Genomic DNA, 27,063 nt, shown 5'->3' on the forward strand with positions numbered 1-27,063 from the left:
TCACTTAAAAATGGCATCCAAGCAACTGAATGAATGGCTAGAGGCAGGGAAAGCCCTCGCAGATGAGTTGGCAAATAAGGCAAATACAACATTATCCAAATATGTATTATAACATTTACTCAAATAATAAAAGAAAATACACATTACAAAGATGTGTGTGCAACAATTAAGGGAAATATCTAATCTCTTTTATATATTTATATATATATTAATATACCAAAGAAACCAAAGAAAAGAACGCAAGGATCAAATGCGACCTGGATGGGAACATTTGGAATAAGAATCGATCTGGTCTGTAAAATATCATCTAGTTCTAGTGTTTCATTAAGTTTTAATGCCGTTGGTCTTCAATTATGTTTCCTATATCATCGTACTTTGTTTATGCAGTTAAACCTTCCAGCTCTCTGGAGTCCCCAGAAGTCGAGGAGACACATGAGATTCCTCTACAGGTCCCAAGTCTTGGTATGCACAATGAATTCTTAAATTATCCTTCAACTTGAAATGTAGCTAATTGTTTATAGTATGTAATAGCTATGTTCATGATACATTTTAAAGTGAAAAGCCATGTATGGAATATCTTTTTTTAATTAAACTAAATTCCATGATTTGTTTTATATTTTGTTATTTTAGATCAACATCTTCTCACATTGAGAAACCTGTTGGGTTCTCTCACTGTCCCTGCATCATCAGAAGAAACACCCACTGTAACAACATGGACCCAAAGACAGTTGAAACGTGAACAAAAATTCAGAGCTGCAATGCCAGAGCTCCTTAATTTGAAATTGGCTGCAGAGATTGTCACTAAACGTTCCTGTCTCCAATGCAAAACTGCTGATGCTGTGGTCCGGTGCTTGGACTGTGTTCCACCAGGAACTCCCTTTCTTTGTCCGGCATGTGACCCAATTATCCATGGCAAAAATGTCTTCCATGACATGGAAGCCATGATTGATGGGTTTCACAGACCTATTCCTCCCACATCCTTAGCAGTTGTGGATGAAAGTGGCCAATATGGACTTCCCTTACCATGGTTTCCTAATGTGCACTACATACAGGACTGTCTCAGAAAATTAGAATATTGTGATAAAGTTCTTTATTTTCTGTAATGCAATTAAAAAAACAAAAATGTCATACATTCTGGATTCATTACAAATCAACTGAAATATTGCAAGCCTTTTATTATTTTAATATTGCTGATTATGGCATACAGCTTAAGAAAACTCAAAAATCCTATCTCAAAAAATTAGAATAGTTCCTCAGACCAAGTAAAAAAAAAAGATTTATAACAGCAAAACACAATCAAACATTTGAAAATGTCCATTAATGCACTCAGTACTTGGTTGGGAATCCTTTTGCACGGATTACTGCATCAATGCGGCGTGGCATGGAGGCAATCAGCCTGTGGCATTGCTGAGGTGTTATGGATGCCCAGGATGCTTCAATAGCGGCCTTTAGCTCATTAGCATTGTTGGGTCTGGTGTCTTTCAGCTTCTTCTTCACAATACCCCACATATTCTCTATGGGGTTCAGGTCAGGGGGATTTGCAGGCCAATCGAGGACAGTAATGCCATGGTCAGTACACCAGTTACTGGTGGTTTTGGCACTGTGGGCAGGTGCCAGATCATGCTGGAAAATGAATTCCTCATCTCCATAGAGCTTTTCAGCAGACGGAAGCATGTAGTGCTCTAAAATCTCTTGGTACACAGCTGCATTTACTCTGGGCTTGATGAAACACAGTGGACCAACACCAGCAGCTGACATGGCTCCCCAAACCATCGCTGACTGTGGGAACTTCACACTGGATTTCAAGCAACTTGGATTTTGCTCCTCTCCAGCCTTTCTCCAGACTCTGGCGCCTTGACTTCCAAATGAAATACAAAACTTGCTTTCGTCTGAAAAGAGGACTTTGGACCACTGTGCAACTGTCCAGTGCTTCTTTTCCTTAGCCCAAGTCAGACGCCTCTTCCGTTGTCTTGAGTTCAGAAGTGGCTTGACCATGGGAATACGGCTATTGTAGCCCATTTCCCGGACACGTCTGTGAACAGTGACTTTTGATACCTGGACTCCAGCTTCAGTCCACTGTCTTTGAAGCTCCCCCAAATTCTGGAAGCGACTCTTCTTCACAATGCTGTTAAGGCTGCGGTCATCTCTCTTGGTTGTGCAGCGTTTCCTGCCACATTTCCCCCTTCCAACAGACTTTTTGTGGATGTGCTTTGAAACTGCACTCTGTGAACAGCTTGCTCTTTGAGAAATTTATTTTTGTGTCTTACCCTCCTGATGGAGGGTGTCAATGACGGTCCTCTGGACAGCAGTCAGATCAGCAGTCTTCCCCATACTTGTGATTTAGTTTACTGAACCAAGCTGAGTGTTTTTCAAGGCTCAGGAAACCCTTGCAGGTGTTTCGAGTTAATTAGACGATTCAAGTGATTCGTTGAACACCCTACTAGTATACTTTTTCATGATATTCTAATATTTAGAGATAGGATATTTGAGTTTTCTTAAGCTGTATGCCATAATCAGCAATATTAAAATAATAAAAGGCTTGCAATATTTCAGTTGATTTGTAATGAATCCAGAATGTATGACATTTTTTTTTTTTTTTAATTGCATTACAGAAAATAAAGAACTTTATCACAATATTCTAATTTTCTGAGACAGTCCTGTATACAGCGGCATCATTTTCACCATGTTGGAAGTTTGCTTTAACTGTTAAAATGTCTCAATTTGTATTGACTACATGTCCTAACATGTCCTAACATGCATATGGATCTCTGAAATTGTCTTTGCTGCAGTGTGTTTGCTTCCAATTCCTCCACCATCCCAAATCTGCTTCTGTGGTCCAAGCCAAGGTTTCACCATCATCCCAGGAAAGCAGACCGTGTTGGTGACTATCAATGGTTTGTTGCCACCAGAAGACGATGTGGTCAAGCAAAAATACAGGATTACTATTATACTTTTGTCCTGCGTTGCATAGATACCTGTCAAATTGTACATTTATATTTTTTCTCAGGTCCATACAACGTTTGCCTGCCTTCTGTGTGCTGTCCAACTTGTTCCACCAAATGGTCCCCGAGCATAGGTGACTTGCTTGGATACAAATACTGGCCAGCAATCGACAGCTGCAAAATTATTTTTAAGTTTGATGTGTTCACATCATTCGAGCAAATGAAATTGGCCAGCCCAGCATTATCCCAGCAAGTATTTATAAAAATCGATCGTTTTCCACAGGAAGGGTAAGAATAAAATCTGGTTTTCAAGATTTTTGAATACCAAACTTTGAATTAACAAAATGAATACCATTCTTGTTTCCAGACAGGCAGAATCTGTAGCGATACCTTCCACAGAGTCTTTCGGGAGTTTGCCTTCTGTAATTACAGACAAGAAGATCTCTGCCTGGTGGAGCCCTTTAAATGCCCAGCATGCACACCTGACATGCTGGCTATTGCTGTAGATGGCAATAGAAAGCATTATCGCTTCAAAAGTCCAGAGGGTCAGTGAAATCATATCTCATTTTAGTTGTTGTTTTATTGACTAAGCTGAATGTCTTTGCTGAAATGTTTAACTTTCCCCAACTATACCATTTTTTTATTTTTGTTTATTTTCCAAAGTTTGTAGACTATCAGAAAACAATAGTTGGTTTGTAATTACACATAATTATATCAATCCAATTCATAAACATTATTGTATATGACGCCTGTAAAGTTAGCTCAACTTTAAAATGTTAAATGGTTGACGTTAGTTGGATATGTTGGAGCTTAGAACCAGCTTTGGATATAATCGCTTCATGATAAATGTATTAAATTGTCCAGGAACCTTTTTTTCTGCCTTCCTCTGCCCAGCAATATAAAGGATGTACTTTTATTTTTACCTATTTACAAGAAGTCAGTAAACTTTTCACTAATGTTAAATAATGTTGACAAAAGGCTTTACACAAAATTAGATTACAGATCAAATTCACAAAGACCTTTTCCACATTTATGAAAAATTGATAGCAAAAGCAAATTGCCCACATTAAATAGAGGACACAATCAAACTTATTTATGTATGATAATGTTGCTTACAATTTCTTTCTCAAATTTCGCAGGACAGATGAACCGTCTCTATTTGATGGACTGTTCATTGCCCAGGACAGTAAAGTGTCTGCCTTTGTCGACAAAATCGGGAGCCAGATGACGATTGTAAGAATCTATTCCACCCACTAACCCTTTTATTTATTTTACTTAGCACAGGGTTAAATGTAACAGATTGTGTCTATTTCAGAAAAGTGGTCGTGATGTTTGTGGACCAGCAACATTCACAGCTTGCAGAGAAACCTAACACAAGTCCAGGAACAAGGTGGATGAGGAAGGCCTGCAAATAGCTGTGTGCAGACATGGCATCTTGCTACAAGGCCTAAATCACTACTGTGGTGAAATATATACCTACCCAATGTTCCTGCAGAAGGAGCTGGCTGAAGTTGAATGCAAAATTCTTTTGTATGGATGTTGCCTGCAGGTAGTTATGTGTTTCCCACAGAATTTGATTCTATTTGTGGGGGCACCGCACCCCACCCCCCCCCCCGGCAAGAAAAGCCAAAGGCCCCTTAACCTATTCGGGTGGTCCATGCATCCACCCCCCTCCTCAAATAAGATAATACATGCGAGTTCATGGCTACTGTAGACAACGATATTGTTGCTCTGTGTTGCGTTGTTAATGAGTGAAACACACCGGAGTTGAGGATCCGTGGGGTTTATTCTTCCAAAAATATCATTTACAATTTAGGCATTTAGCAGACGCCTTATTCCAAAGCGACTTACAATGACCAATTACAGGGACATTCTCCCTGGAGTAACCGAGGGCTAAGTGCCTTACTCAAGGGCACACTAGTAGTGGTGTTCCAGGCAGGATTTGAACTCGCAACCTTCCAATCATCAGCCCACCTCACTATCCATTAGACTGCCAAAAAAAAAAAAAAATGTAATAATATATATATCTTTTTTTATGAGATCCATTTGTGGCGGACGATATTTAATTCTGGCGGCCCGCCGAAAATAAATAAATGTATGGGAAACACTATTGCAAAATGTGTTTGTGTGAAACGTGTTATCTTTTTAATTCTTGCACATCCAGTAGATGTAAAGCAAAAAAGCATTCATTTGGATAAATGCTGATGTTGGTTACAAGGATTGTACTGGTCATTTTAAGGACCTGGTTTATCTTTTTACTATTATGCCATCATGCAACTGGAAAAGCTAATTGATTTTGTCATTACAGGTACTGGCCTTATTTGGAGAAGATGGCAGCAAAGTTGCCTGAGCTCCAACCACTTACAGAGATGAAACCTTTTCTCTCTGTAATGCACGCCAAGGCCCACACAGGCAAATGCGAGGTACAGTATGCAAGTTAAACATTTGTGTGACTAGATTCAAATGTTTTAGAAATGTTAGTGCACATAAGAATATCATGCAGTATATTATATTCAAGCCTGTGGAATAATTGTAATAGTTACAAATGTTGACAAAATTGTTACAAAACAGACTGTCACAAGGATAAGCTTCCAAAACCCATTATGTTTTTTTTGTAAATATATCCACACTGTAGAAATAATGAATGAACAGAGCCTCAAATAACTGCAGTTGTGACATTGTAGTTCAAAGCATAATTCAATCTCAGAACATTTTAATTTTCTGAAATTGCTCCTGACACTGATGTTAACTAAAGATCTACAGTACCAGAAATTATAATATTGAACTAAATATCTAGATCTCATTGTTTATGATTCTGATCAGGTGAAGTGGGGTGGCAGAAGCCAGGAAGGTGCTGGAAATACTGTTGGCGAGGAAGTGGAACAGGTTAACAGCTTCCTCTCAAGGGCAGCTCTGACAACAAAATACATGACCAAATCAGATTGGTAGAGGAAAACAAATTGTTTTAAGTAGTGCCACATTGTAAAGCTGATATGAGTTTTTGTGTTTACAGCTAGAGAAGATATGATAACCGTGCTGGCTATGCAATGGAACCACAGGAAGGTGGAAAATCTCCAGAAGACACTCTCAAAGAGATTTGTCAAAGTAAGGCGTCCATGCTGCATTTCAAAATGTACATTAAGAATATCTGAGTTTCTTATTGTAGTAATTTAACACCATCCTTAGCTACATGTTGTTGAATTAAATGTATTCTGCAATCATTTCATTATGATGGTGCTGCCATGGCACACTGTTCTGCCAAGAGTCTCTGTTCTGTTTGTTTTTAATTAAGCACTAAAGGTTGATTCATCTGAATTTTTGTATAATAATAATAATAATAATAATAATAATAATAATAATAATGTTAATCCTGCTTGATCTTTTTAAAAAAAGAAAAGGGACACTAAGGTGATACTTGCCAACCTTGAAGAGAAGGTGTTTAGCATTTCATGTTGTTGTCTGGTCAGTTAATGTGCATAAAGGAATTCAGTAAAAAAACAACCTTCTCAACCAACTGGAACGCATATTCACTTTTTCCTTTTAAACATTCTAACCAGACTACACAGAGAGCACAAACTGAAGTGGACAATCTTGAGAGTCTCAAGCAAGAGCTGAACATCTCCCTGGAGGACACGGAGCAGTGGGTGTTGGAGGTCAAGCGATGGGCAGCCACTGGTATGTTATATGATCACTGTGGTATAGATTTGGTTCCATATTTCCAAACATTTGGCTTCATGTTTTATGATTATACCTGGTTGTTTCTGTTTTCAAGAGAAACATGGAGGCCAGAGTAGCCAGGAGGAGCTCCAGAGAGAAATAGATGACATTATTTATTCCCTCCGAAGAAAGAAACACGACCTCCATCGACAAAATGGTATTTATTATTACGCTATCTAGAAACAATATTTGTTTCTTGTTGTTGTTATTGTTAGTATTATTATTATTATTTTATTATTATTTTTTTTTTATTTACAGACAGCAACCAAACAAGGCAACGCAAACGGAGAAGACTGACAGAGCTCAAGAAGAAACTTAGAGAGAGGATACTGCAGTACAACACCATTGATGCCTGTACAGAGACAATTGACACAGAAGCAGTATGCAGTCTGTCTGAGGATGTCATTCTGCCCTGGGAGGCGCAAGGAGATGGTAAGAAACAACTTGTTTTTGTTTGGCCTAGATATTCCATAAATTCAGTTGTAGTACTAGAATACAATCACCAATGTAACACAGAGCTGTCAACATAGGTGTCACAAATCATCATGATCACAACAAATCATTTAAAAATAATTATATTGAAAGGTCTGTATGATGTTGCCCTATCAAGTCTTAATAGTCATGCTATAGTCTCACTGGGACAGGCACATCTATGGAAACAGTAAAACCCTTCATGACCACCCTGAACTGCATACTAATGTCGAATCTCAAGACATACTGAATGTAATTCTGCCAACATAGACAGAATTGAAAAAATTCAGCAAGCGGCGAGGTTGAACATTTTTTACCAGATTTCAAGGTTTTGGGCAATTTAAGTTAAAAAGATTGAATGCAAACGGATATTATTTGTTTTATTAGCCTTACCATTGTGGTTGTGTTGTCATATTTTGTGTTTTTTCCATTATAGTGGTGAACATGCGCACAAAGAGGCGACTTTTTGACCAGGTTATGCTGGTCAGGCGTATGGAAGAGGAGAAAGTCATCATTGTGAAGGAGATGACCCAGCATTGTCAAAATCTGAGGCAGGCACTGGACGAACTGGACCGCCTCCTTCATCAGACAAAAGACGACATCAGGAACCAAAGTATGTTCCACAAATACCAATTTATAACATTTGCCACTGCCCCTTCTGGTCAGTGTCAAACGTCTGTCACTGAATAGCATCTGTAATGATTGCATTTTTTCTGAATCACAAATCTTTTTAGCTAAAATACAGCCTCTCAGTTAAACATTGAAATTGCTTAAATGGAACCAACATCAATGCTAATTAAAAGTTGCCTTACATAGGCTGTCATTTTGTCTTTTTATTTTAGTTTCTCCAAGCGATATAACAGAAGAGGGATACAGGGGACTGCACTGCTGTATTTTACACCATCAATATCTTCTGGAGCAGAAACTGAGCAGAGTCACCAGCACCTACAGCTGTATTGGCACGGACTCGTCTTTTCTCATGATGGAGGAAGACATTGAAGACGGTGATGAGGACAACGAAAAGGACGGTGATGAGGACAACGAACAGGATGGTGATGAGGACAACGAACAGGACGGTGATGAGGACAACGAACAGGACGGACAACGAACAGGACGGTGATGAGGACAACGAACAGGATGGTGATGAGGACAACAAACAGGACGGTGATGAGGACAATGAACAGGATGGTGATGAGGACAACAAACAGGACGGTGATGAAGACAACGAACAGGACGGTGATGAGGACAACGAACAGGACGGACAACGAACAGGACGGTGATGAGGACAACGAACAGGACGGACAACGAACAGGACGGTGATGAGGACAAAAAACAGGACGGTGATGAGGACTACAAACAGGACAACGAACAGAAACTTAACAAGTCAATTGTATTGTGTTGTATACATGTGAACGTATTAAAACGAGTATTACGATTGAATGGCTTGTTTATTACCTTTTTTTTGTATTATCCTGCTATACATTTACTATGTCTGGTATTCAACTAAATGCCATTAGCAATTATCAGTCACCTTCGGATCCGAGTTACCTGGTATAAGGTTTTGGTGATCACCCTTATTATCATGTCATTTAATCATGATCTGTTTAATTAGCCAATGCTTACATCCAAAGAATGTGTCTAGACTTTACTCCTACAGACCTAAGTAATACACTCACCGGCCACTTAATTAGGTACACCTTGCTAGGAATAGGTTGGACCCCCATCTGCTTTCAGAACTGCATTAAGTCTTCATGGCATAGATTAAACAAGGTAGGCTACTGGAAACATTCCTCAGAGATTTTGCTCAATATTGACCTGATCGCATCACGCAGTTGCTGCAGATTTGTCGGCTGCACATCCATGACGCAAATCTCTGGTTTCACCACATCCCAATGGTGCTCTGTAGGATTTGGATCTGGTGAGTGTGGAGGCCTTTTGAGTAAAACTCATTGTCATGTTCAAGAAACCAGTTGGAGAATATTTGAGCTTTGTGACACGGTGAGTTATCCTGCTGGAAGTAGCCATCAGAAGATTGGTACACTGTTGTCATAAAGGCATGGACATGGTCAGCACAACCCGGTATCACGGCAAGACGTGAACATGTGACGATTTACCATGCTGGGAGACGTGAAGATGTCACAATTTCGTCCCTTCAAACGTGACAATTACACAGTATTGTTAACATGGCCCAACCAGTGGAGATATACCCGGAAATGCCAAGCAAATGCTACCCCGACGGTCGGTTGTTATTATTATCAATATTAATATAATAATGATTGAATTTTTAATAGTCACACTCGATTTCGCCGATTTTCTTGCTGCCCCAGCTGGTCGACACCTCTTTTAGCAGAAACAAAGGCTACATTAATTTATTAAATCGATGTTAATCTATGTGTGTGGATCATCTGTGGATATGGAATTAACGGACGTGACGTTGTGCGATTGTGTTACCAGGCAACAGCTTCGGTTCATGTTAATTTACAAACTCTTCAACTCGAACCGTAGTTATATTTAAAAACATTTTAGAGGGTGTGTATAACAAAATACATCTGTCAAAAACAATACCGGAAACAGAAGTAGGCAAGATCCTCAGCTCGGTAATTCAGTGGTTTAGCCGCAATGCACGTTAGGAAATGGTGTTTATGCGATGTGAAATCCGAAAACATTTTTTTTAAATAAAATAATACTTTATTCCGAATGTGCTTGCTTTTCTCTTTGAAAGTCATCACATAACGGCATTGTAATACACGGTTCGGCTGCATTAAATATTACATATCTGCCGAAGTTCTCTATTTATAGAGCCCTGATGAGAAGACTTCTAGACAAACAGGGAGAACTGCCGCCAAAACTGAAAACGTGACATGGATCATAAATATATCAGCAATTAAACAACATCTTAGATTTATTTTCACACAATACGTCTCCTCGCAGTATCAACAAGTCTAAAAGTGTTAAGAGAACACTACATCGGCAGAGGTAGGCCCCGGATTGTATCCCTGTATATAACATTGACCTCGCTGAAGAAAGCTAACACAGAGACGGTGACTGAATACGTCATCAGGGCGGAGCAGATCATCACGGCGCTCAAAAGTGCAGGAGAAGCACAGAGCGATGGATTAATGATGGCGATGGTTATGAGGGGACTACCGGAGATGTATAAACCGTTCACACTGTTGGTGACGCACCGTTCAGCGGACATGTCGCTGGGGGAGTTCAAGGCCAAGTTGCGGAACTACGAGGCCTCAGAAGACTCAGACCCGGTCGCCGAGGAGGCAGGTGAAAGGGTAATGAAGGCCCGGGCAGCGCCAAAGAAAAAGACCGGACCCCCGACGGAGATGGCGTGTTGGCGATCTGGAGAAAAGGGTCACCGAAAAGATAATTGCACAAAAACTGTTTGGTGTAGTTTCTGTAAAACTTCGGGACACGCAGACAGAGTGTGTAGAAAGAAGCGCGAACAGAGCGCTCGGTACGCGCGCGTGCAAGATGGCGGCTATGGACAAGATGGCGGCAGCGGTGGACGTGAGGCGAGTCGAGACGACGCCCGGAGAGCAGCGGGAAGAGAGGACTTCACCTTTGGGGCGCAGACAGGATACGCCAGCTGGTGAGCGCAGCAGGCCAAAAGGAAGGGACTGATCGTGGACACAGGTGCGTCGTCCCATATTATACAGCACTGACAGGAAAAAGGTGTGATCTAGCCAGGATGCACAAGTTTGGGTCAGTGTGTTATGCTTACCAACAGGACAGAGGAAAACTTGAGTCCAGGTGTGAGAAAGGACTTTTTGTAGGGCATGACAAAGGCAGCCCCGCTTTTCTAGTCTATTATCCCGGTAAGGGGAAAGGGCAAAAGCACAGGTTAGTAAAGTTTGTCACAAAGACAACATGTGAGAACGAGACACAGACACAGGAGCCAGAGCTGGACTCCAGAGTAGGGTGTGAGAAAAGAGAGACGACACAGCCCAGTGTACTGAGCACAGACATGCAGACAGACGGTCAACAGACACCGGAGGATGATGGCGAGAAGCACCCTAGGGTGACGTCACGTGCCTCATGCAGTGGGAGATATCCCACCCGGGAACATAAACCCCCAAAGTATCTGAAAGACTATGCCCAGAGAGAAAGTGACGAGGATGACAGTACACTTACCAGCATAGATTACTGCTTAAGAGTAGTGAGTGGTGTACCTCAGACCTTTAAAGAGGCCATGATATCCCCTGAATCAGGAAAATGGGAGAGAGCGATGGATGAGGAGATGAGGTCCCGGGAGGACAATCATACTTTTACTCTAACAAAATTACCCGAGGGTAGACAGACAGTGGGAGGCAAGTGGGTGTACTCAATCAAGGAGGGTATTGAAGGGCACGACCGGTACAAGGCCAGGTTTGTAGCTAAAGGCTACAGTCAGAGGGAAGGAATAGACTACGGTGAGACATTCTCCCCTACAGCTAATCTGACCAGTGTACGGGTAGTTATGCAGAAGGCAGCCGAAGACGACTTGATTTTACACCAGATGGATGTGAAGACAGCCTACCTGCACGCACCCATTGATAGGGACATATATATGGAACAACCTGAAGGTTACTAGAAGAAAGGAGAGAAGCTAGTGTGCAAGCTAGAAAAATCAATTTACGGCCTGAAACAGTCTGGAGGAAATTGGAACGAGATGCTTCATACATGTCTAATTGAAGACCACTTCATACAGAACCCAGTAGACCCCTGTGTTTACACAAAGGAGTCAAAAGAGTCAGGGAAAGTGATAATTGTGATTTGGGTGGATGATTTGATCATCGCAGCAGACAACACTAGAAACCTAGAGCAGGTGAAAGATATGCTCTCCACCAGATTCAAGATGAAGGACCTGGGCAGGTTAAAACATTTTCTAGGCATGGACTTCGAACAGTCTGCCAGTTGTGTAAAAATATCCCAGAAGAGATATGTGGAAAAGATCCTGAATCGTTTTGAAATGCAGGAGTGTAGAACTAGGGAAACACCATGTGATCAAAAGCTAGACTACAATGAGGATGCACAAAAATTGACGGATGTAAAAATGTATAGAGAAGCTGTAGACCGCCTCATTTATTTGACAACATGTACTCGCCCTGACCTATGTTTTGTAGTGAGTAAGTTATCACAGCATTTTGCTGATCCCGCAGAAGAGCACTGGATTACAGCAAAACATGTTTTCCGTTATCTTTAAAGGTACAGCAGATAAACAGCTTTGTTACAGAAAGAGCAGCGAGGGCTTAGGGCTTCAAGCCTATAGTGACGCAGATTTGGCGGCAGACGCCACAGACAGGAGAAGTACCACAGGGTATTGTGTGAGTATGGGTACAGACAGCTCACTGGTTTCATGGAAAACAAAGAAACAGCCCACAGTGGCACTATCAACTTGTGAAGCCGAATATATGGCTCTAGCCTTGACAATACAGGAATGTATTTATCTGGAACAACTGCTCGAAGGAATGGATACCTATGTATATAAGAAAACTGTTGTTTATGAAGACAACCAGGGAACCATTGCACTTGCCAGAAACCCTGTGTGCCGACAGAGGTTTAAACATGTGGATATAAAATATCACTTCATTAGATCTGTCATCAGAGAAGGAAAGATGACACTGGTTTACTGTCCTACAGATGATATGGTTGCAGACGCTATGACCAAGCCTGTCTCCAAACTGAAATTGAAAAAATGTGCAGGGGTCATGTTCGGTGTGTAAAATATTGCCTACTATGTAATATTGACTGCCATGTTCTTTTGATGTTTTGAACTGTTATTTTTCTTTGAAAAATGGTACAGTACACACGTCATTCATAAGTGGGAGTGTTAAGTGTAAGTATTAATATGTCTGCATGTAACTGCACTATAACTGTTCCACAGTAAGAGGGTGCTATAGGCGTAAGGAGGCGCAGCTATTGTCGCTGACGTCAGGTATCAGATATAAGGGATTGTTCCCTCCCCTTCTATCTCTCTCTCTCTCTCTCTAGCGCTCATGGAGAGCAGGTCAAGTGGTGCAATGCACATATGAAAATAAACCACGCCAGTTAAGGCTAAAGAAGATCTTGTCGTCATGACCAGTTTATTCCTATACATGTGACTCTGTCAACAAGTGTTGACTCACTTCCAGCTGCCAGCAGCAGCAGCAACAGCAGAGAACATGATGATGACTCTGAGAAGACGTGAGCTCCTTATCCCCTTTAATCTCCACTGACAGTCTCATGTGAAGGCCTTATAACTGTATCACAATGGATATTACTGAGTTTCCACAGAACCAAACACATCGCATATGAATATGAGTCAGACTGGAGATAGAAAATGGAGCTTGTTATTGTTACTTTTACAAGAATACAATCACCTCAGTGTTTAAAGAGTCTAGAATCAACTTTGTGTACTTTATTTTTTGCAAAAACAGATAATTAACATCTTGAGCTCTTTTAATGTCCTTTTTGATTATTGTTACACCAGGTCTTGTCAAAACCTTTATTCAATATTCAATGTCCATTACTTAACAAAACAGCACACCTGAAATGTATATTTAAATACTTTATTAAGGGCAGTGAATTAATTGTTTCTGTATGTTTTTCAAATCAGTGTTATAAGTGTCATAGACACATAACTACATTGCTATTATTATCCTTAAAAATATATGTAAAATAAAACCACTTATGATCTTTTTATTTGAGTGGTTTACTAATGACAGTTAATTCTGTTTTTGCTTTTGATGGTTTCATTTTTTTTGAGTCAGGCCGGAGGAGAGAGGAGTCAGGCTGGAGGAGAGAGGTACAGACAAGGAATCTGACCCTGGGTCTGCGGCCATTTCTGCCTGTGTGGTTGAAGGACCCTCAGGTTCAACTGCCAAAGTCACTTTTGAGAAGACAAAAAAGTAGAGGCATGGTGAATAAATGACCAAGTATAATCCTCCATATACATTTATAATCTGAGTAATTACAGCTAAAAATGAAACTACAAATATTGATTGTTTTTTATGAATCAAGCATTTAAGACTTCAATGTTAGGATGAGAAAACCAGTGCAGCAATCCACCAATAGTTGTGCTGCTAAGCTTTTACGAAAAACATAGTCCCACAAAACGTAATGTTATTATTAGTATTGTTATCAGTATATAAGTAAGGGTGATTATTAGTTGATTCATTGTCAACTTTAAAATGATTGACCAGCTGTTTCTATAATTGATTATCGTTTTGAGTAATCCTTTCAGTAAAAACATGTCATAATTAGATTCTCACATGTGAACAATTTCTTTGTATTTTCCTTCTAGTTAAAGGTCCCATGTCATGGCCATTTCTACTGATCATAGTTCCATTGTTGAGGTCTACTAGAATAGATTTACATTGTTCAATGTTCCAAACTCACATTGGTTTCTCATACAGCATCTTTGTATAATATGTGTATTCACTCTCTGTACTAAACAGCCAGATCCGCGGAGCCACGGCTGAGAAAATATAAGGCTGAGTGTGTGTGTGTGTGTGTGTGTGTGTGTGTGTGTGTGTGTGTGTGTGTGTGTGTGTGTGTGTGTGTGTGTGTGTGTGTGTGTGTGTGTGTGTGTGTGTGAGAGCCGGTACATCACTATGCCCGTTACATCACTATACTCTGGAAGAAAAAAAATGGAAAAAGAGAAATGTCCAACAAGGCGTTCTGGGGCAGCATAGACAAGTCTTTTCTGTGTTAGAGTTTTACTCGCTACAGGGATTACTATCAGGGTTTGTGACTCTGCAGACCGTTTTCATGCAGAAAAAGCTTCATAACACACAAGGGGACGGGTAATAACCAGAAAAGCATGACATGGGACCTTTAACTAGACCCTCCAGAAAAACGCGGGCAAAAATCCTTGATTATGCGGGCTAAAATCCTTGATTATGCAATTAAACATGCGGGGTTTTATGTGATTTTATGCGGTGAAACTGCGGGAAGTTGCAAAATATGCGGGAAAAAATTATCGATTTTTTTTTAAAATATTGGGCTGTCTTATTTATTCTCTCTCACACACAACCCGCCACTAACGTTAAACCCCTTTACTATTCAACTAAACACATTCAATGTTTATTTATTGTAAAAGCAATTGGGCTATTTTACACACACACACACACACACACACACACACACACACACACACACACACACACACACACACACACACACACACACACACACACACACACACACACACACACACACACACACACACACACACACACACACACACACACACACACACACACACACACACACACACACACACACACACACACACACACACACACACACACACACACACACACACACACACACACACACACACACACACACACACACACACACACACTTTTCATTTACTCGTTCGTTATCTGCAGCTTCAATCTTGTAGGCTACTCACCTCGTTTCTTGTAGTCCTCGAAAGGGTTTTGGAGGTTGATGCCTCGTGAACGTGAGTTGTTTGGCTTTCTTGTCCGCAGCAGCAGAAAGTTGAATGAATCAAAGCGGGTCGTCACCGTCGATTTTCTCTTATGCTCCAACACACAGTTGCACGGGGTGCAGAATAGTTTCCCTCCACTTTTTGCCCGGTCTTTAGTAGAAATGTTCGTCGGTAAATGAGATGGATTAGATATTTTCATTTTGGTGTTTTCTCTATCGTGTGAGCTCCACACGTTCACTCTATACAGTGTTGTTTACATTCTGTGTAAGCTGATGACGTCACGTCAAGACGAGTTAACTTTTTTTCTTCTCAACTTTGTGTGGAAAAATGCGGGGATTATGCAGCCTTTTGATAAATATGCGGCCTTTTAGAAATCTGCGCCATTTTGCTGATTATGCGGTAAATTCTGCGATCGTAGAATCGCGTTTTTCTGGAGGGTCTATTTAACTGACAAAACAAGACATAACAAAATATTTGTACTACTTGGTAAACAGTGATTCACATTTTTTCTTTTTACATTTAAAACAAAATAACTGAGCAATTAATTTACAAAAAATGTTAACAGATAAATTGCTGAATGACTTTTGGCTTAAAATATAGCATGCAGATTTTTATACTTTACCATTAAGAAGGCTTTTGCAAATCATCTTTATGGTAACAAGTGCATTGTTACCATCTTCTGTCTCAATTTGCCATGGACAGGGGCAATCGGCCGCAAAACCATTTGTGCCTCTCTTGGCAAGAAGGAGGATGGGATGCCGCTCAAGAAGTTTCCATTTGTGGAGCTGGAACACAATTGACACAAAAAAACAAGAAATATTGTGTACATAACAGCTCTAAACATTTTCACACACCTAAAGCTATTACAACTCCATTTATTTTTGCATAAGTGAAAAATGCACTGATGTGATACGTGTGCACATTGAGGAAGGCACCCCACTATTAACCAGGTGGGATTTTAGACCCATTTTAGGAGAGCCCCTAAAAAACACCATGAAAAAAAGCTCAGGTTCACTTTTTGAGTTTTTTTTACATGGGCATGATTATTTCTATCTGTATTAACTCAAAATATTGATGACTAAAGCACTTCAGATGTAAAGCTGGTGTTACAGGTGAATTTTGAAATGACTGGTCGAACACGGCTCAAAGTCAGAGACTCTGGAAATCTAAATTAAAGTGCTTTTAAGGGCCTCTTTATTAATACAAACTCTTTCCAGGACTTGATTGTCTTTCAAGCACTATATTAATATTGGCTGGTTTTTGGCAGAGTTGAGCCAATGTTAATCTATCTATATTCAGCCCAAACATTTTGTATCTTTATTTTTTAATTTATTATTTAGATCTTTACATTTGATTCTGTGACATTCTTGGTTTTACCATTTATTCAAAATGTGTATGATATTTCATTTATTTTACTTTTGGAAACCATAGTCACATAATTCTGTGTTTGCCATACCATGAAGGTCCAAAATAAAATATAAAACACCAAAATGCAGTTTCTTTTGTAAGATATAATTAGAAAAAATGTACGTTGAAGCTCTGATTCTAGCAATCGCCACTGGCCTGAACTTTGTTACTTCTGGTTAAGAAATAATGTTTTACTAAAACTGGGCGCCTGCAAATACAAACACTATCTAACATCAGTTTGAAAAAATCTGTTATGCCTTTACAGATTTAAATACAACGGTGACAACAATTTTGCTTAACACATCTCATGAAGTGTAGTAATCATGCACTAGCCTGTACTTCTCCCATAAACTTCATTAAGAAATTTGGATTCTTTTAAAAAAGTAAATGAGGGCGACTGTTGGAAAGTATACATCAATTAAGTAATATAACAATTTGTATAAAAAGATTAAGATCAGGGATTATTTACACACTATTTTATGACAACTGACATCTGCAAGAAAAAAAAACGTACCAGTAGATTTGTTGAGTCATAACATTTGTTGACACTGTGGTTTTTTTGTTGCGTGGCCTTCCACTCCTGTGCAACCTTTTCCTTTTGCTTGGATAGTTTCTCCTTGTAGGGCTGGTTGGCACCACATTGCCTGCATTTCCTGCTGGCTACTCCTATTTTGTGTTTGCAAGTCTGGCACACTTTTTGAGTAGGCATCTGTAACAGACACACAGATAAGGGAATAAAACAAATAAGAATACTAAAAAAATGTACAGGTGAAAAATCGTGAAAAATCTTGTTAAAACAATGAACTCATATTTTTTTATCTTTTAGATAGGATGAACAAAAATCACAAGAGTAAGGGAAAAAATGGTTATACAGAGTCAGTCACATGTTTAAAGTGACTGTTATGGGCAACCCTAATCTGTCAATATCTGGTTGATCCAAAAGTTGATGCTCCATCATCACAGAACTAATACTAAAATCATCATTACCAGGGGTGTATTGCTAATTGTATAAGTTCTGCATGCGTGCACGCGCAGTTGTGGCTCGTTTTGAAGCTTATGTAACTACTGTCAATGTCAATTAACACTCCAGCCAGAATCAACAAAGAATGGTCGTTTATTAAGTTTGCATTATTGAATAAATGTGTGATTCTTACAGTAAATGCTGGACACAGCTGCTTGATAGTTTATAAAGGTCCTTCACTGATCACTTAACTAACTCCCTCCTGCTGAGGTACAAAGGTTACTATATAAAAAGTGTGCACATTTATTTAGTATCCTACTATCCATGTGAATATGTTTTAAGTGGGGGTGGACCTCACGTCCTCTAGCGGGGTCCGGAGGCACCCGGGAAGTTAAATGCATCAATCTTGTGCACTTTGAGGGCAAAATTAACTATATCTATGGATACATCTGTCAACACCCATATGAAATTGAACTGTGTACATTTCAATAATTTAAAAAAATGATAAGAATATGAATAATACTTTTTTATTATTTATCTTTGTGCATATGTAACTATTTACTCTTTTAAAAAACATGATTATTTGTTGTATGTCCAATAGTATGGATTGTAATGACTTCATCGATGTTTTACATTCATGCTATTTTTTTTAGGGTGCTGCGTGACGTTGAACCTGCGACCTACAACCTGTGAACCTGTATTTGTATGCTAGCGAAGGACCTATTGAACGTAATAACTTGAGGCCTGTTTCCGACTCCTATTGTGGAACATTACAATAATATAAAAGTGTGCCTTGGAAATATGTGTTTCCATATATGGTGTCCAAACTGTTTCAGACCCACTGAGATAACTTAGACTAAAGTTAACTGTGTAAACATTACCTACATTAGCCTCTCAGCCTATCCGTTATCAAAGCTAGCTAGCACCAGATGCTAACAACCATCCCCGTTTTAGGTGCCGGAGCGGTGTTCCGGCAGCATTACACCCCTGATGACTCTTCACTTAATACATAAATAGTATTTAATATAGTTATAAAGAATGTGACGTGTGATAACATTTGGATAAACCGCATGAACCGATGGATCACATAACTTCCATGCTCACGTTAACGTCGTTAGCTGATTCTACTTTTGGCTAATTTAGCTTTTCTATCATTATTCCTAGGTAAACATAGTAATCTTAGTCACTGTACTAGACGACAAAATAAAACAACATAATACATATCCCAAAATAAATATCCTTTTGATATCTGACTATTCACCTTTATTAGCTTGTCTGTAGGAAATACATGGATGTTGTCAGTGATGCAGTGACGAGTCCAAAAAACCCCGGTGAGTTAGCATTTTACCACTTCCGGTTCTCGCTCGGAGTCTTCTTCTTCTTCTTCTTCTTCTTCTTCGCTGCTAGAAATGACGGGGGAAAGACGTTGATTGAAAACGCTGCTTTGGGTCGTATTTGGGTCGGAAAACAATCGACCTATTTGGCGTATTAGTTGGAGGACTTGTTGAAGCCGACATATTTTAAGATATATAAAAAATATGAACTGCTTGAATAATAATTATTGTGTGATCTCATTAGAAATCAATAAACTTCAAGCATTATAAACTTTGAACTCGGTCTGTGACACAGATGAGCTGTCATATAGTAAGGAGGCAAAGTGCTGCCTCTCCATTCGAGGACTTAGAACAGTGACCCTCTGTTGCCAAGCCAAATCCTTACGGTCTGAGCCACTGACCCCCCAAATATCTCAAAGGAAATATAAATATCAGTAATAATCTGAGTTGCTTTTATTTGTTTTATAGTATATTCAAATATCTTCAAATAGAATTTGAAGGTAACCCCGTAAATGGGAAAATGTTCCCTAAATATAAAAACTGATATTGTATACGCTCTATATACTCTCTATAGACTATAGAACCTAAATGTACAGTAAAGTACAATTTACTTCAAAATATTAAACAGTACACAAAGATTATAGGTAATCTAGTGAGATATAAAATGTGGGTCATCTTGATAATGGTGGTATCATAGCAACAATACCATGATGTTGACCAAATAATAAAGAAAAGAAAATAGGCCCAGACAGCATGTGTAATGATTTAAGAACTAATAGTCGTACATGTTAGGTCTGTGTTTTTACTTCAGTATAGATTTATTTTCCATAGACATTTTGCCATGAATAGATTGTTTTTGTATCCAAATCTTTTTAAATGTATCATTCAAATTCACAAAACCAACATCCAGGAGTAAAATGTGGCAGTCTGATTGTTTCTTATATCAGGGGAATGTTAACGAGCACCTTGTTTTAATAGGTCTGCTTTAAATATTTGACACAAAGGTAAATATTAATATTTAGCATCTGCCATTATGTTTAAAAGGCAGATAACAATATATCCATGTGTCTGTTCTATTATACGACTTTGTTGTACCAGTCCTACACTGCTGGCCAAAAACTCCACAAGGAAATTTGAATTGTTTCTGATTTGTTTGATTGTTTGAAGGTAAATGTTCTTGAGCCTCATCACTAAAAACACAAACTATTTGCAAGCTTCAGAAAATTTGCAATTCAAGGCTTTCCCGATGGTTCATTGAAATGTAGGAATAGATATAATGTCAAGATACACTTAGTGCTACTGATGATGTAAATGAGGCTAAGCACTCAGAAACCTAAATCTCCCATCCGATGTTTTCTGTCAGAAATATAATTGGAATTAACTTAAACATTTCTACTTTGTATTAAAATATATATTTTTTTGAAAACGATTAAATCAAGCTCTGATGCAAAGTCAGCCGCAGCAGTTAGTTTGACATTTTTAGATTCAGGCGTCTTTGCTTTCTTGCTGGGACAAGGAAAAAGAGCCAATACATATTCAGTAAATCCCTTTTTGCCTTGAGGGAAAAGAGATGATTGAGTCTATTTGATTTTAATTTATGATCCAAAAACAAGATAAAAAGCAACGTTTAGTTACTTATAACATATAACAAAAGGCTATTGAAAATTAAGGAAAAGTATTTGCCTTTCACTTTCTCATAATAAATATATCACTGTTTTCTGGTTCTCAGGAATTTCATGGTATTTGGAATTCAGAAAGTTAAGGTTTTGGAGATCTACAGATATCATTTAAAATCATCACTTTTTTGTATGGATATATATAAATTATCTCTACTGTTGGTGTGCCGCACTTCAAATGTTTACGTTTATAAAACAGCGTAAATGTGTCTTCAGACTTTGATAGAGGAAACACTTTTCATCAAAGCTGTGTCACAGATTTTCTCATCCAATCGGTGTCTTTTAAAGTTCATCAAAAAGCTGAGATGAGCTGTACGGATTTGCATTATTGTATAAAAGCAGCTACAAACACACAGTTGTAGTAAAACACCAAAGAAGCAACTGAAGAAAAATACAATTTGGTAAGTGGATTTCTTAGTAATAATGTTTGCTTTAAAAAATGTCATTGTTTCTGTTACTATTATTGTTTATTTTATTTGAGCAAAGTAATATAAAATAAAATATAATTCATAATATCTTGTTTTTACTTGGTTCTGCAGGGAAGAAAATAAATATTAAAATTGTAATTTGTCAAAGGTGTTCACCCACTTCACAGAAACTGGCAAAAAGGTAAAAAGTCTGAAATGGGCAATTCTGCAGAATTAGTGATCTTAGTTTTTGTACTTTAATTATATTTTGATGCTAATACTTTTGTACCTAAGTCAATATTTTTGAATGCATGAGTTTTACTTGCAATACAGTGTGGTATTGCCACTTTTACTTGATTTGTATAACAGCAGTCCAACAGACTCTGAAAAGTGGAGGATCTCATTAAAAGTTTTTTTTAAATATTTGAGTGCAAATTCAACCTGTTGGACATTTATTTTGTCTACAGTTAAAGTCAGCATGGACAAGACTCTGTTGGTGATACTCCTGCTCTCAGGTAAGGAATGATAGATGATTAGTTAATGGAAACAAACCATCAGGTAGTCCTATGTTTCAGCTGTGAGATGTTTTAGGTATTTGTACATGTTTGTACATCGCATTGTGTCCAAACAAAGGAACATAGATATTTTGGAGTAAAACAACATTATTGTTTAAGTTTGACTTTTCAAATTTCACATTTCAAAAAATCCTCTTCCCTCCTTAGGTATCTGCGTCCCCTCCACCTCCTTTAAAAACGTCTACCACTTTATCAAAACGAACATGACTTGGGATGAAGCATCTCAGTACTGCATCAGAGAGCACACAGCACTGGCCCAAATACAAAACATGGAGAACGCCTCCGCAATGATGAACACTCAGACTGCGGGGTACACAGACAAGGCCTGGATCGGACTGTTGAACTCTTCAGTGTGGACCTGGGTGGATGGAAAACCAGCCACCTTTTTCAATTGGGGAAATGATCGGCCAGAAAACGTTGAAACTGATAATGCCTGTGTGACCATCGACACATTTGGAAGTTGGAGCTTTGACAGCTGCTCACTAGAGAAATATTTTGTTTGTCAAGATGGTAATTAGTGCAGTTTTGATATACCTGAGTTGTAACCTCACTCCATTAGATTTATTTGCCAACTCAACTTACTTTGCAGAAGTTTTTTTTTAATTCTAAAACTGCAATGACATAGTAACATAGTTTCTATTGCTCTTTGTTCCAAAGATGATGAAGAGGTCTTTATTCAAAACATTTCATATGTTAAGCTTAAATTGCTATATACATATATGTATGTACAAATATTCTTATACATTTAAATATCATCCGTGGTCAAAGAAGTCCAAATAATCTTAACTAAAAGTACAAAAAGTATAAAGAAGTTAATATACTTGAATTACCAAAACATTTAGTTTGTTTAGTTTTGACAAGTTAATACTAACTATCCCTATGGTCCCTTTCTCATGGTACATTGAAAGAAGATGTTGAACTTTTACTTCCACTTTTTTTTAATCTCCACAGGTTTTGATCTGTTTGGTAGTGAGACAGGAAAGACTTGGAATGATGCCAAAACCACATGTGAAGAAAATAATAGGGTTCTAGCCAGAGTCAATGACAAACATATAATCGATAGAGTATCGTCATATGTTAAATCAAAAGCCATATGGATTGGCCTCACTAGTTCTAAAATCTGGCATTGGTCAGAACTCAGTCAAAACGACCACTTCAAAAACTGGGAAGAAGGACAACCTGACATCACAAACGGAGAAGACAGTTGTGCATCCGCAGTGTTGAAAGATGGAACCTGGACGGATGAGCCCTGCGACGCAATGTACCCTTTTTTCTGCTATGGAGGTATGACTCACTCAAAAATGTCCCGTTGTCGAGCTTCAGATAGAAGACACAAGTGGCATGTGCAGAATGGTTTTATTACACAGAGAATGGAAAGGTATCAACATGGGGGAGTTGTTTGGTTGCTGTTGTTCTCGCAGATTTGCAGGGGGGGGGGGGGGGGCGGGGGTATTAACCACTCCATATGCAGATGGGATTATCAATCAGTTGTTTTGTTAAAAAAAAATCTGAATCGCTGCCTGCTGTTTGTGACCGTGTGCAGTTCCCAAAGCCCGGAAAACCTGGAGGATCCAGCCTGCAGTGCAGAACTGCAGCGGCAGGTCTACAGCTGTGTGTGTGTGTGTGTGTGTGTGTGTGTGTGTGTGTGTGTGTGTGTGTGTGTGTGTGTGTGTGTGTGTGTGTGTGTGTGTGTGTGTGTGTGTGTGTGTGTGTGTGTGTGTGTGTGTGTGTGTGTGTGTGTGTGGGGGGGGGGGTGTGTTAGTCGGTGTGTGTGTGTGTGTGTGTGTTTGTTTTACCAAGAAAGACAATGATCACCTGTCTCCTTCAGTTGCAGGCAGCACTTGCTAAAAAGGGAGTGACAGACTTCAAACTGACCTGGAAGAAACTGCCAGTGAAGCGCACATGACAGAGCAGTGACAGGATTAAAAGGTACACACACCGACACACACACACACACACACACACACACACACACACACGTTTTGCATAATGAAAATATTGTTGGGTGTGTTAAAGTAAATGATTTCGTCCTCGGTATCTTTGAAGGTTAACTGCAAAGAGCTTCGATATCAAGCTTATTCGACAGCTGGATTTTAAACTTGGGAATATACTTTTTCATTTCCATTTGCAAGTTTTTTATAAAAAAATCTACTTACTGTAAGATGATTTTTAACGGCGAGCATACAACTTTGAAATTGCTTGTTTTATTTCGACAATCATTGTTCAAAGTATTTGCAGGTAAAAAAAGAGACAGGCTGATGTAACTCTGCTTTTTTTACACCAGTTAATGTTTTTTTAAATGAAATGATTTAACATAACTTAAATGACTTTCTAACAATGGTAAGCAGGTCCTCATTACACAAAAAAAGTGGAGCCCCATTGTGGTCATGTAGAGGTTCTTATTACATCTATTATTTACTTTTTTATTTATTATTTTCTTTCTTGTTTGCAGTATACATTTGAAATTGATTTCTACGTGACTCGTTACTGTCAAGAGGATGTGTTTTACATTCGAGTTGATTCACACAGCACCACAGTATTGGAGAGATGTATGCACTTGAAAAAGATAAGGATCGAGATTTCTTTTTTATCCACTGTATGTTTTCAGAAAGTCCTGGATCATATCACCATGGTTTCCCTCTCAAAGATAGTGAAGTAGAAGTAAAAAGTGAAATAAAAATGAAAACTCAATGCCTCAAAATTGTGATAAAGTTTAAGTTTAGTAAAACAGATGTCAGACTTCAGACAAGACGCATGAGCTGTTTGAATGAATGCTTTTGTATTTGAATGAAATCCTAATAATATTATTTCAATTTGTTTAAAGTTAGGTTTTTAATTATTTTAAATATTATATATACACACACACACACACACACACACACACACACACACACACACACACACACACACACACACACACACACACACACACACACACACACACACACACACACACACACACACACACACACACACACACACACACACACACACACACACACACACACACACACACACACACACACACACACACACACACACACACACACACACACACACACACACATTTCTCTAACCACTAAAACATGTTTTTGTCTTTCTGTTTAGGTGCTTGTTGACCCTGTGAGAGTAACTCCCACAAAGATGCACGTACCTTTGGAAATACATGATTGACTTTGCGTTTCGGCGGTTAAGACTGATATCAGAAAAGCTCTGTCTCACTTGTTTCAAATTGTAATCGATTTGTGTTTTTTACTTCATGTGTGACTTAGCAATTATTATGACTCATATAGCGACTGAGGAATAATAGATATTGTCAGAAAGATGTAATGATGTGGCTTTGTTTGGTAAAATGATGGATAAAGATGTTTATCTAAGTTTTTTATCAACCCCTTGTTAAGTAAACAAACAATTAAAATAGTAAACCGGTCTACTGCTTTGGTCGTGAATGATTGACATTGTTCTTGATGCTCTTGATGGTTTATATGATTATAAAAAGGTGAATTACACTTGTTGTAAGAGAAGCACGCAGGTGAGAAAAGTGATATTTTTCATTATTTTGTCGATTTTCATGAGGTTAGTATTATATTCTGAACAAACAGCAGCTTCAAAATCACACACACACGTACGTACACGCACACACACACACACACACACACACACACACACACACACACACACACACACACACACACACACACACACACACACACACACACACACACACACACACACACACACACACACAAATATAACTCGTGAAGGGTGTTAAAGCCGATGATTTGTTCCTCTGTATTTTTGGAGGATAAACAGAAAGGAGTTCAGATTTGGAGCTCACATTCGACAGCTGGATTTTTCAACAGAAAGTTGCTCATGTTTTTTCTGACATTAATATAAAATGGTTGATACTTTAGAATCACTAGCATTGCTCTGACGATTTGCACGTTTGAAAAAAACATTACTCTGCTTGTTTGAGACCCCTTTTTTTTTAAAGTGGACCTATTATGCTATATTGGAAAAATGTATTGTAGGGCCATACCTATAGAACAGGAAGCAGAGTTAGTATTCTGTCTTTCTTCCTCAGGTGCAACCTTCATATTTTAAGATAGCTGAGCAAGCTACCCACCAGCAGTCACGACAGCCCCCTTACTGTAAACATGTACAATGCAGTAGGTTTGCACATTGCGTAACTAATTATATTGTCAAGGTTGCTTTTAGTTTGAAAATATACACATGTAATTAAATAAATTGTAACCTGTGATAAGGTGGGGGGGGAGTTACCTTGGTTGGTGATTGACTAATGGTTACACAAGCCAAAAAAATCGTTATGACATCATAAAGTGGCCAAAGTCTGATCAGCTCATTTTCAGACAGGTTTTTATATGGAAACGGACAAAACGTGAGCGAACCATTTTTCCTGAACATTTCAGAATCTCTTTACACAGAGGGGACACATATTTATGTATAATATGTATACATATCATTTACAAAGCGAAAAATACCCATCTCTTTTTATATTCGTAAAGTGAGTATCAGCCCTCAGTCAAGTCAATTATGAAATGAATCAGTAGATGCAGAAAGATCGTTGACCTTTCCCTTGCCCTTGGTCAAACTATAGTAAGCTAACCTATGGTTGTGCTTTGCATATATGAAAATAGTGACAAGAGCATAAACCTTACAGTCTTAGCAAAGGTGATTAGCAGACGACTGCATATTTGGAGGATCTATTGCAAGGAGGTCCGATCTCAGCAATTATTGTGAGTGAGTATGCCTTTTTTCTTCTAATAAATAAATAATGTTACAATACTGTCAGCAAGGCAAAACAATACATTTTAATAAAGATTTAAGTTTCCTTTTTTTATGTTAAGAATTGCGAAAAAAGGTAAAAGCTGCAATGAATACAATTCAAGTCTTGTTTCTTTGATTGATATTCTTATTCGTAATTGTTTATAGCTTTCAAGTATTATTAAGTATTTTTCCAAATGTAATCATTTAAAAAAAGTTATATTTAATCTATGATTTGAGCCTTTTTTTTAAATCATATCTGTGCCGTTTTCTCTAAATGCAACATGTTAAGTGGTTACACTTTTACCTTTTTGAGCTCAATTCTGTAAAGAAAGTGGTATTCTTCCCTCATCTAGAATA

At 38.5% G+C, this 27,063-nt stretch overlaps 3 protein-coding genes across 7 annotated transcripts; 2 read left to right on the forward strand and 1 right to left on the reverse strand.

Annotated features, from left to right (window-relative positions):
- The first annotated feature begins 3,215 nt into the window (after positions 1-3,215).
- LOC307047370 (uncharacterized protein) lies at positions 3,216-14,186 on the forward strand. 4 transcript variants are annotated; one of them, XM_079694300.1, is made up of 8 exons: positions 3,216-4,491; positions 5,251-5,365; positions 5,956-6,047; positions 6,500-6,617; positions 6,715-6,816; positions 6,918-7,091; positions 7,567-7,743; positions 7,973-14,186. In XM_079694300.1, the coding sequence occupies exons 2-8, from the start codon at positions 5,359-5,361 to the stop codon at positions 8,248-8,250; spliced, it is 948 nt and encodes a 315-aa protein (XP_079550426.1). In that variant the 5' UTR covers positions 3,216-4,491; positions 5,251-5,358; the 3' UTR covers positions 8,251-14,186. The 4 variants fall into 4 exon arrangements, with proteins under 4 accessions (XP_079550426.1, XP_079550424.1, XP_079550425.1 ...); XM_079694298.1 differs by having other exon boundaries at positions 5,766-6,617; XM_079694299.1 differs by having other exon boundaries at positions 3,216-4,175; positions 4,258-4,491; positions 5,251-6,617.
- On the reverse strand, positions 13,316-19,328 carry LOC307047371 (uncharacterized protein). Of its 2 annotated transcripts, XM_079694301.1 has the most exons (5): positions 19,188-19,328; positions 17,480-17,674; positions 16,181-16,343; positions 15,520-15,708; positions 13,316-13,989 (listed from the first exon to the last, which is right to left on the reverse strand). In XM_079694301.1, exons 2-5 carry the CDS (start codon positions 17,672-17,674, stop codon positions 13,853-13,855), a joined length of 684 nt encoding a protein of 227 aa, XP_079550427.1. In that variant the 5' UTR covers positions 19,188-19,328; the 3' UTR covers positions 13,316-13,852. The 2 variants fall into 2 exon arrangements, 1 of the variants encoding a protein (XP_079550427.1); XR_013810400.1 differs by lacking the exon at positions 15,520-15,708 and having other exon boundaries at positions 13,406-13,989.
- Positions 19,329-21,821: 2,493 nt separating this feature from the next.
- Positions 21,822-22,436, forward strand: LOC307046338 (C-type lectin galactose-binding isoform-like; the record flags this gene model as incomplete). Its single annotated transcript, XM_079692736.1, has 2 exons — positions 21,822-21,858; positions 22,066-22,436. The coding sequence occupies 2 exons, from the start codon at positions 21,822-21,824 to the stop codon at positions 22,434-22,436; spliced, it is 408 nt and encodes a 135-aa protein (XP_079548862.1).
- Between the last annotated feature and the right edge of the window lie 4,627 nt (positions 22,437-27,063).

The sequence above is a fragment of the Notothenia rossii genome (genome assembly GCF_949606895.1).
Source record: "Notothenia rossii genome assembly, chromosome: 7".
NCBI classification, from domain to species: Eukaryota; Metazoa; Chordata; class Actinopteri; order Perciformes; family Nototheniidae; genus Notothenia; species Notothenia rossii.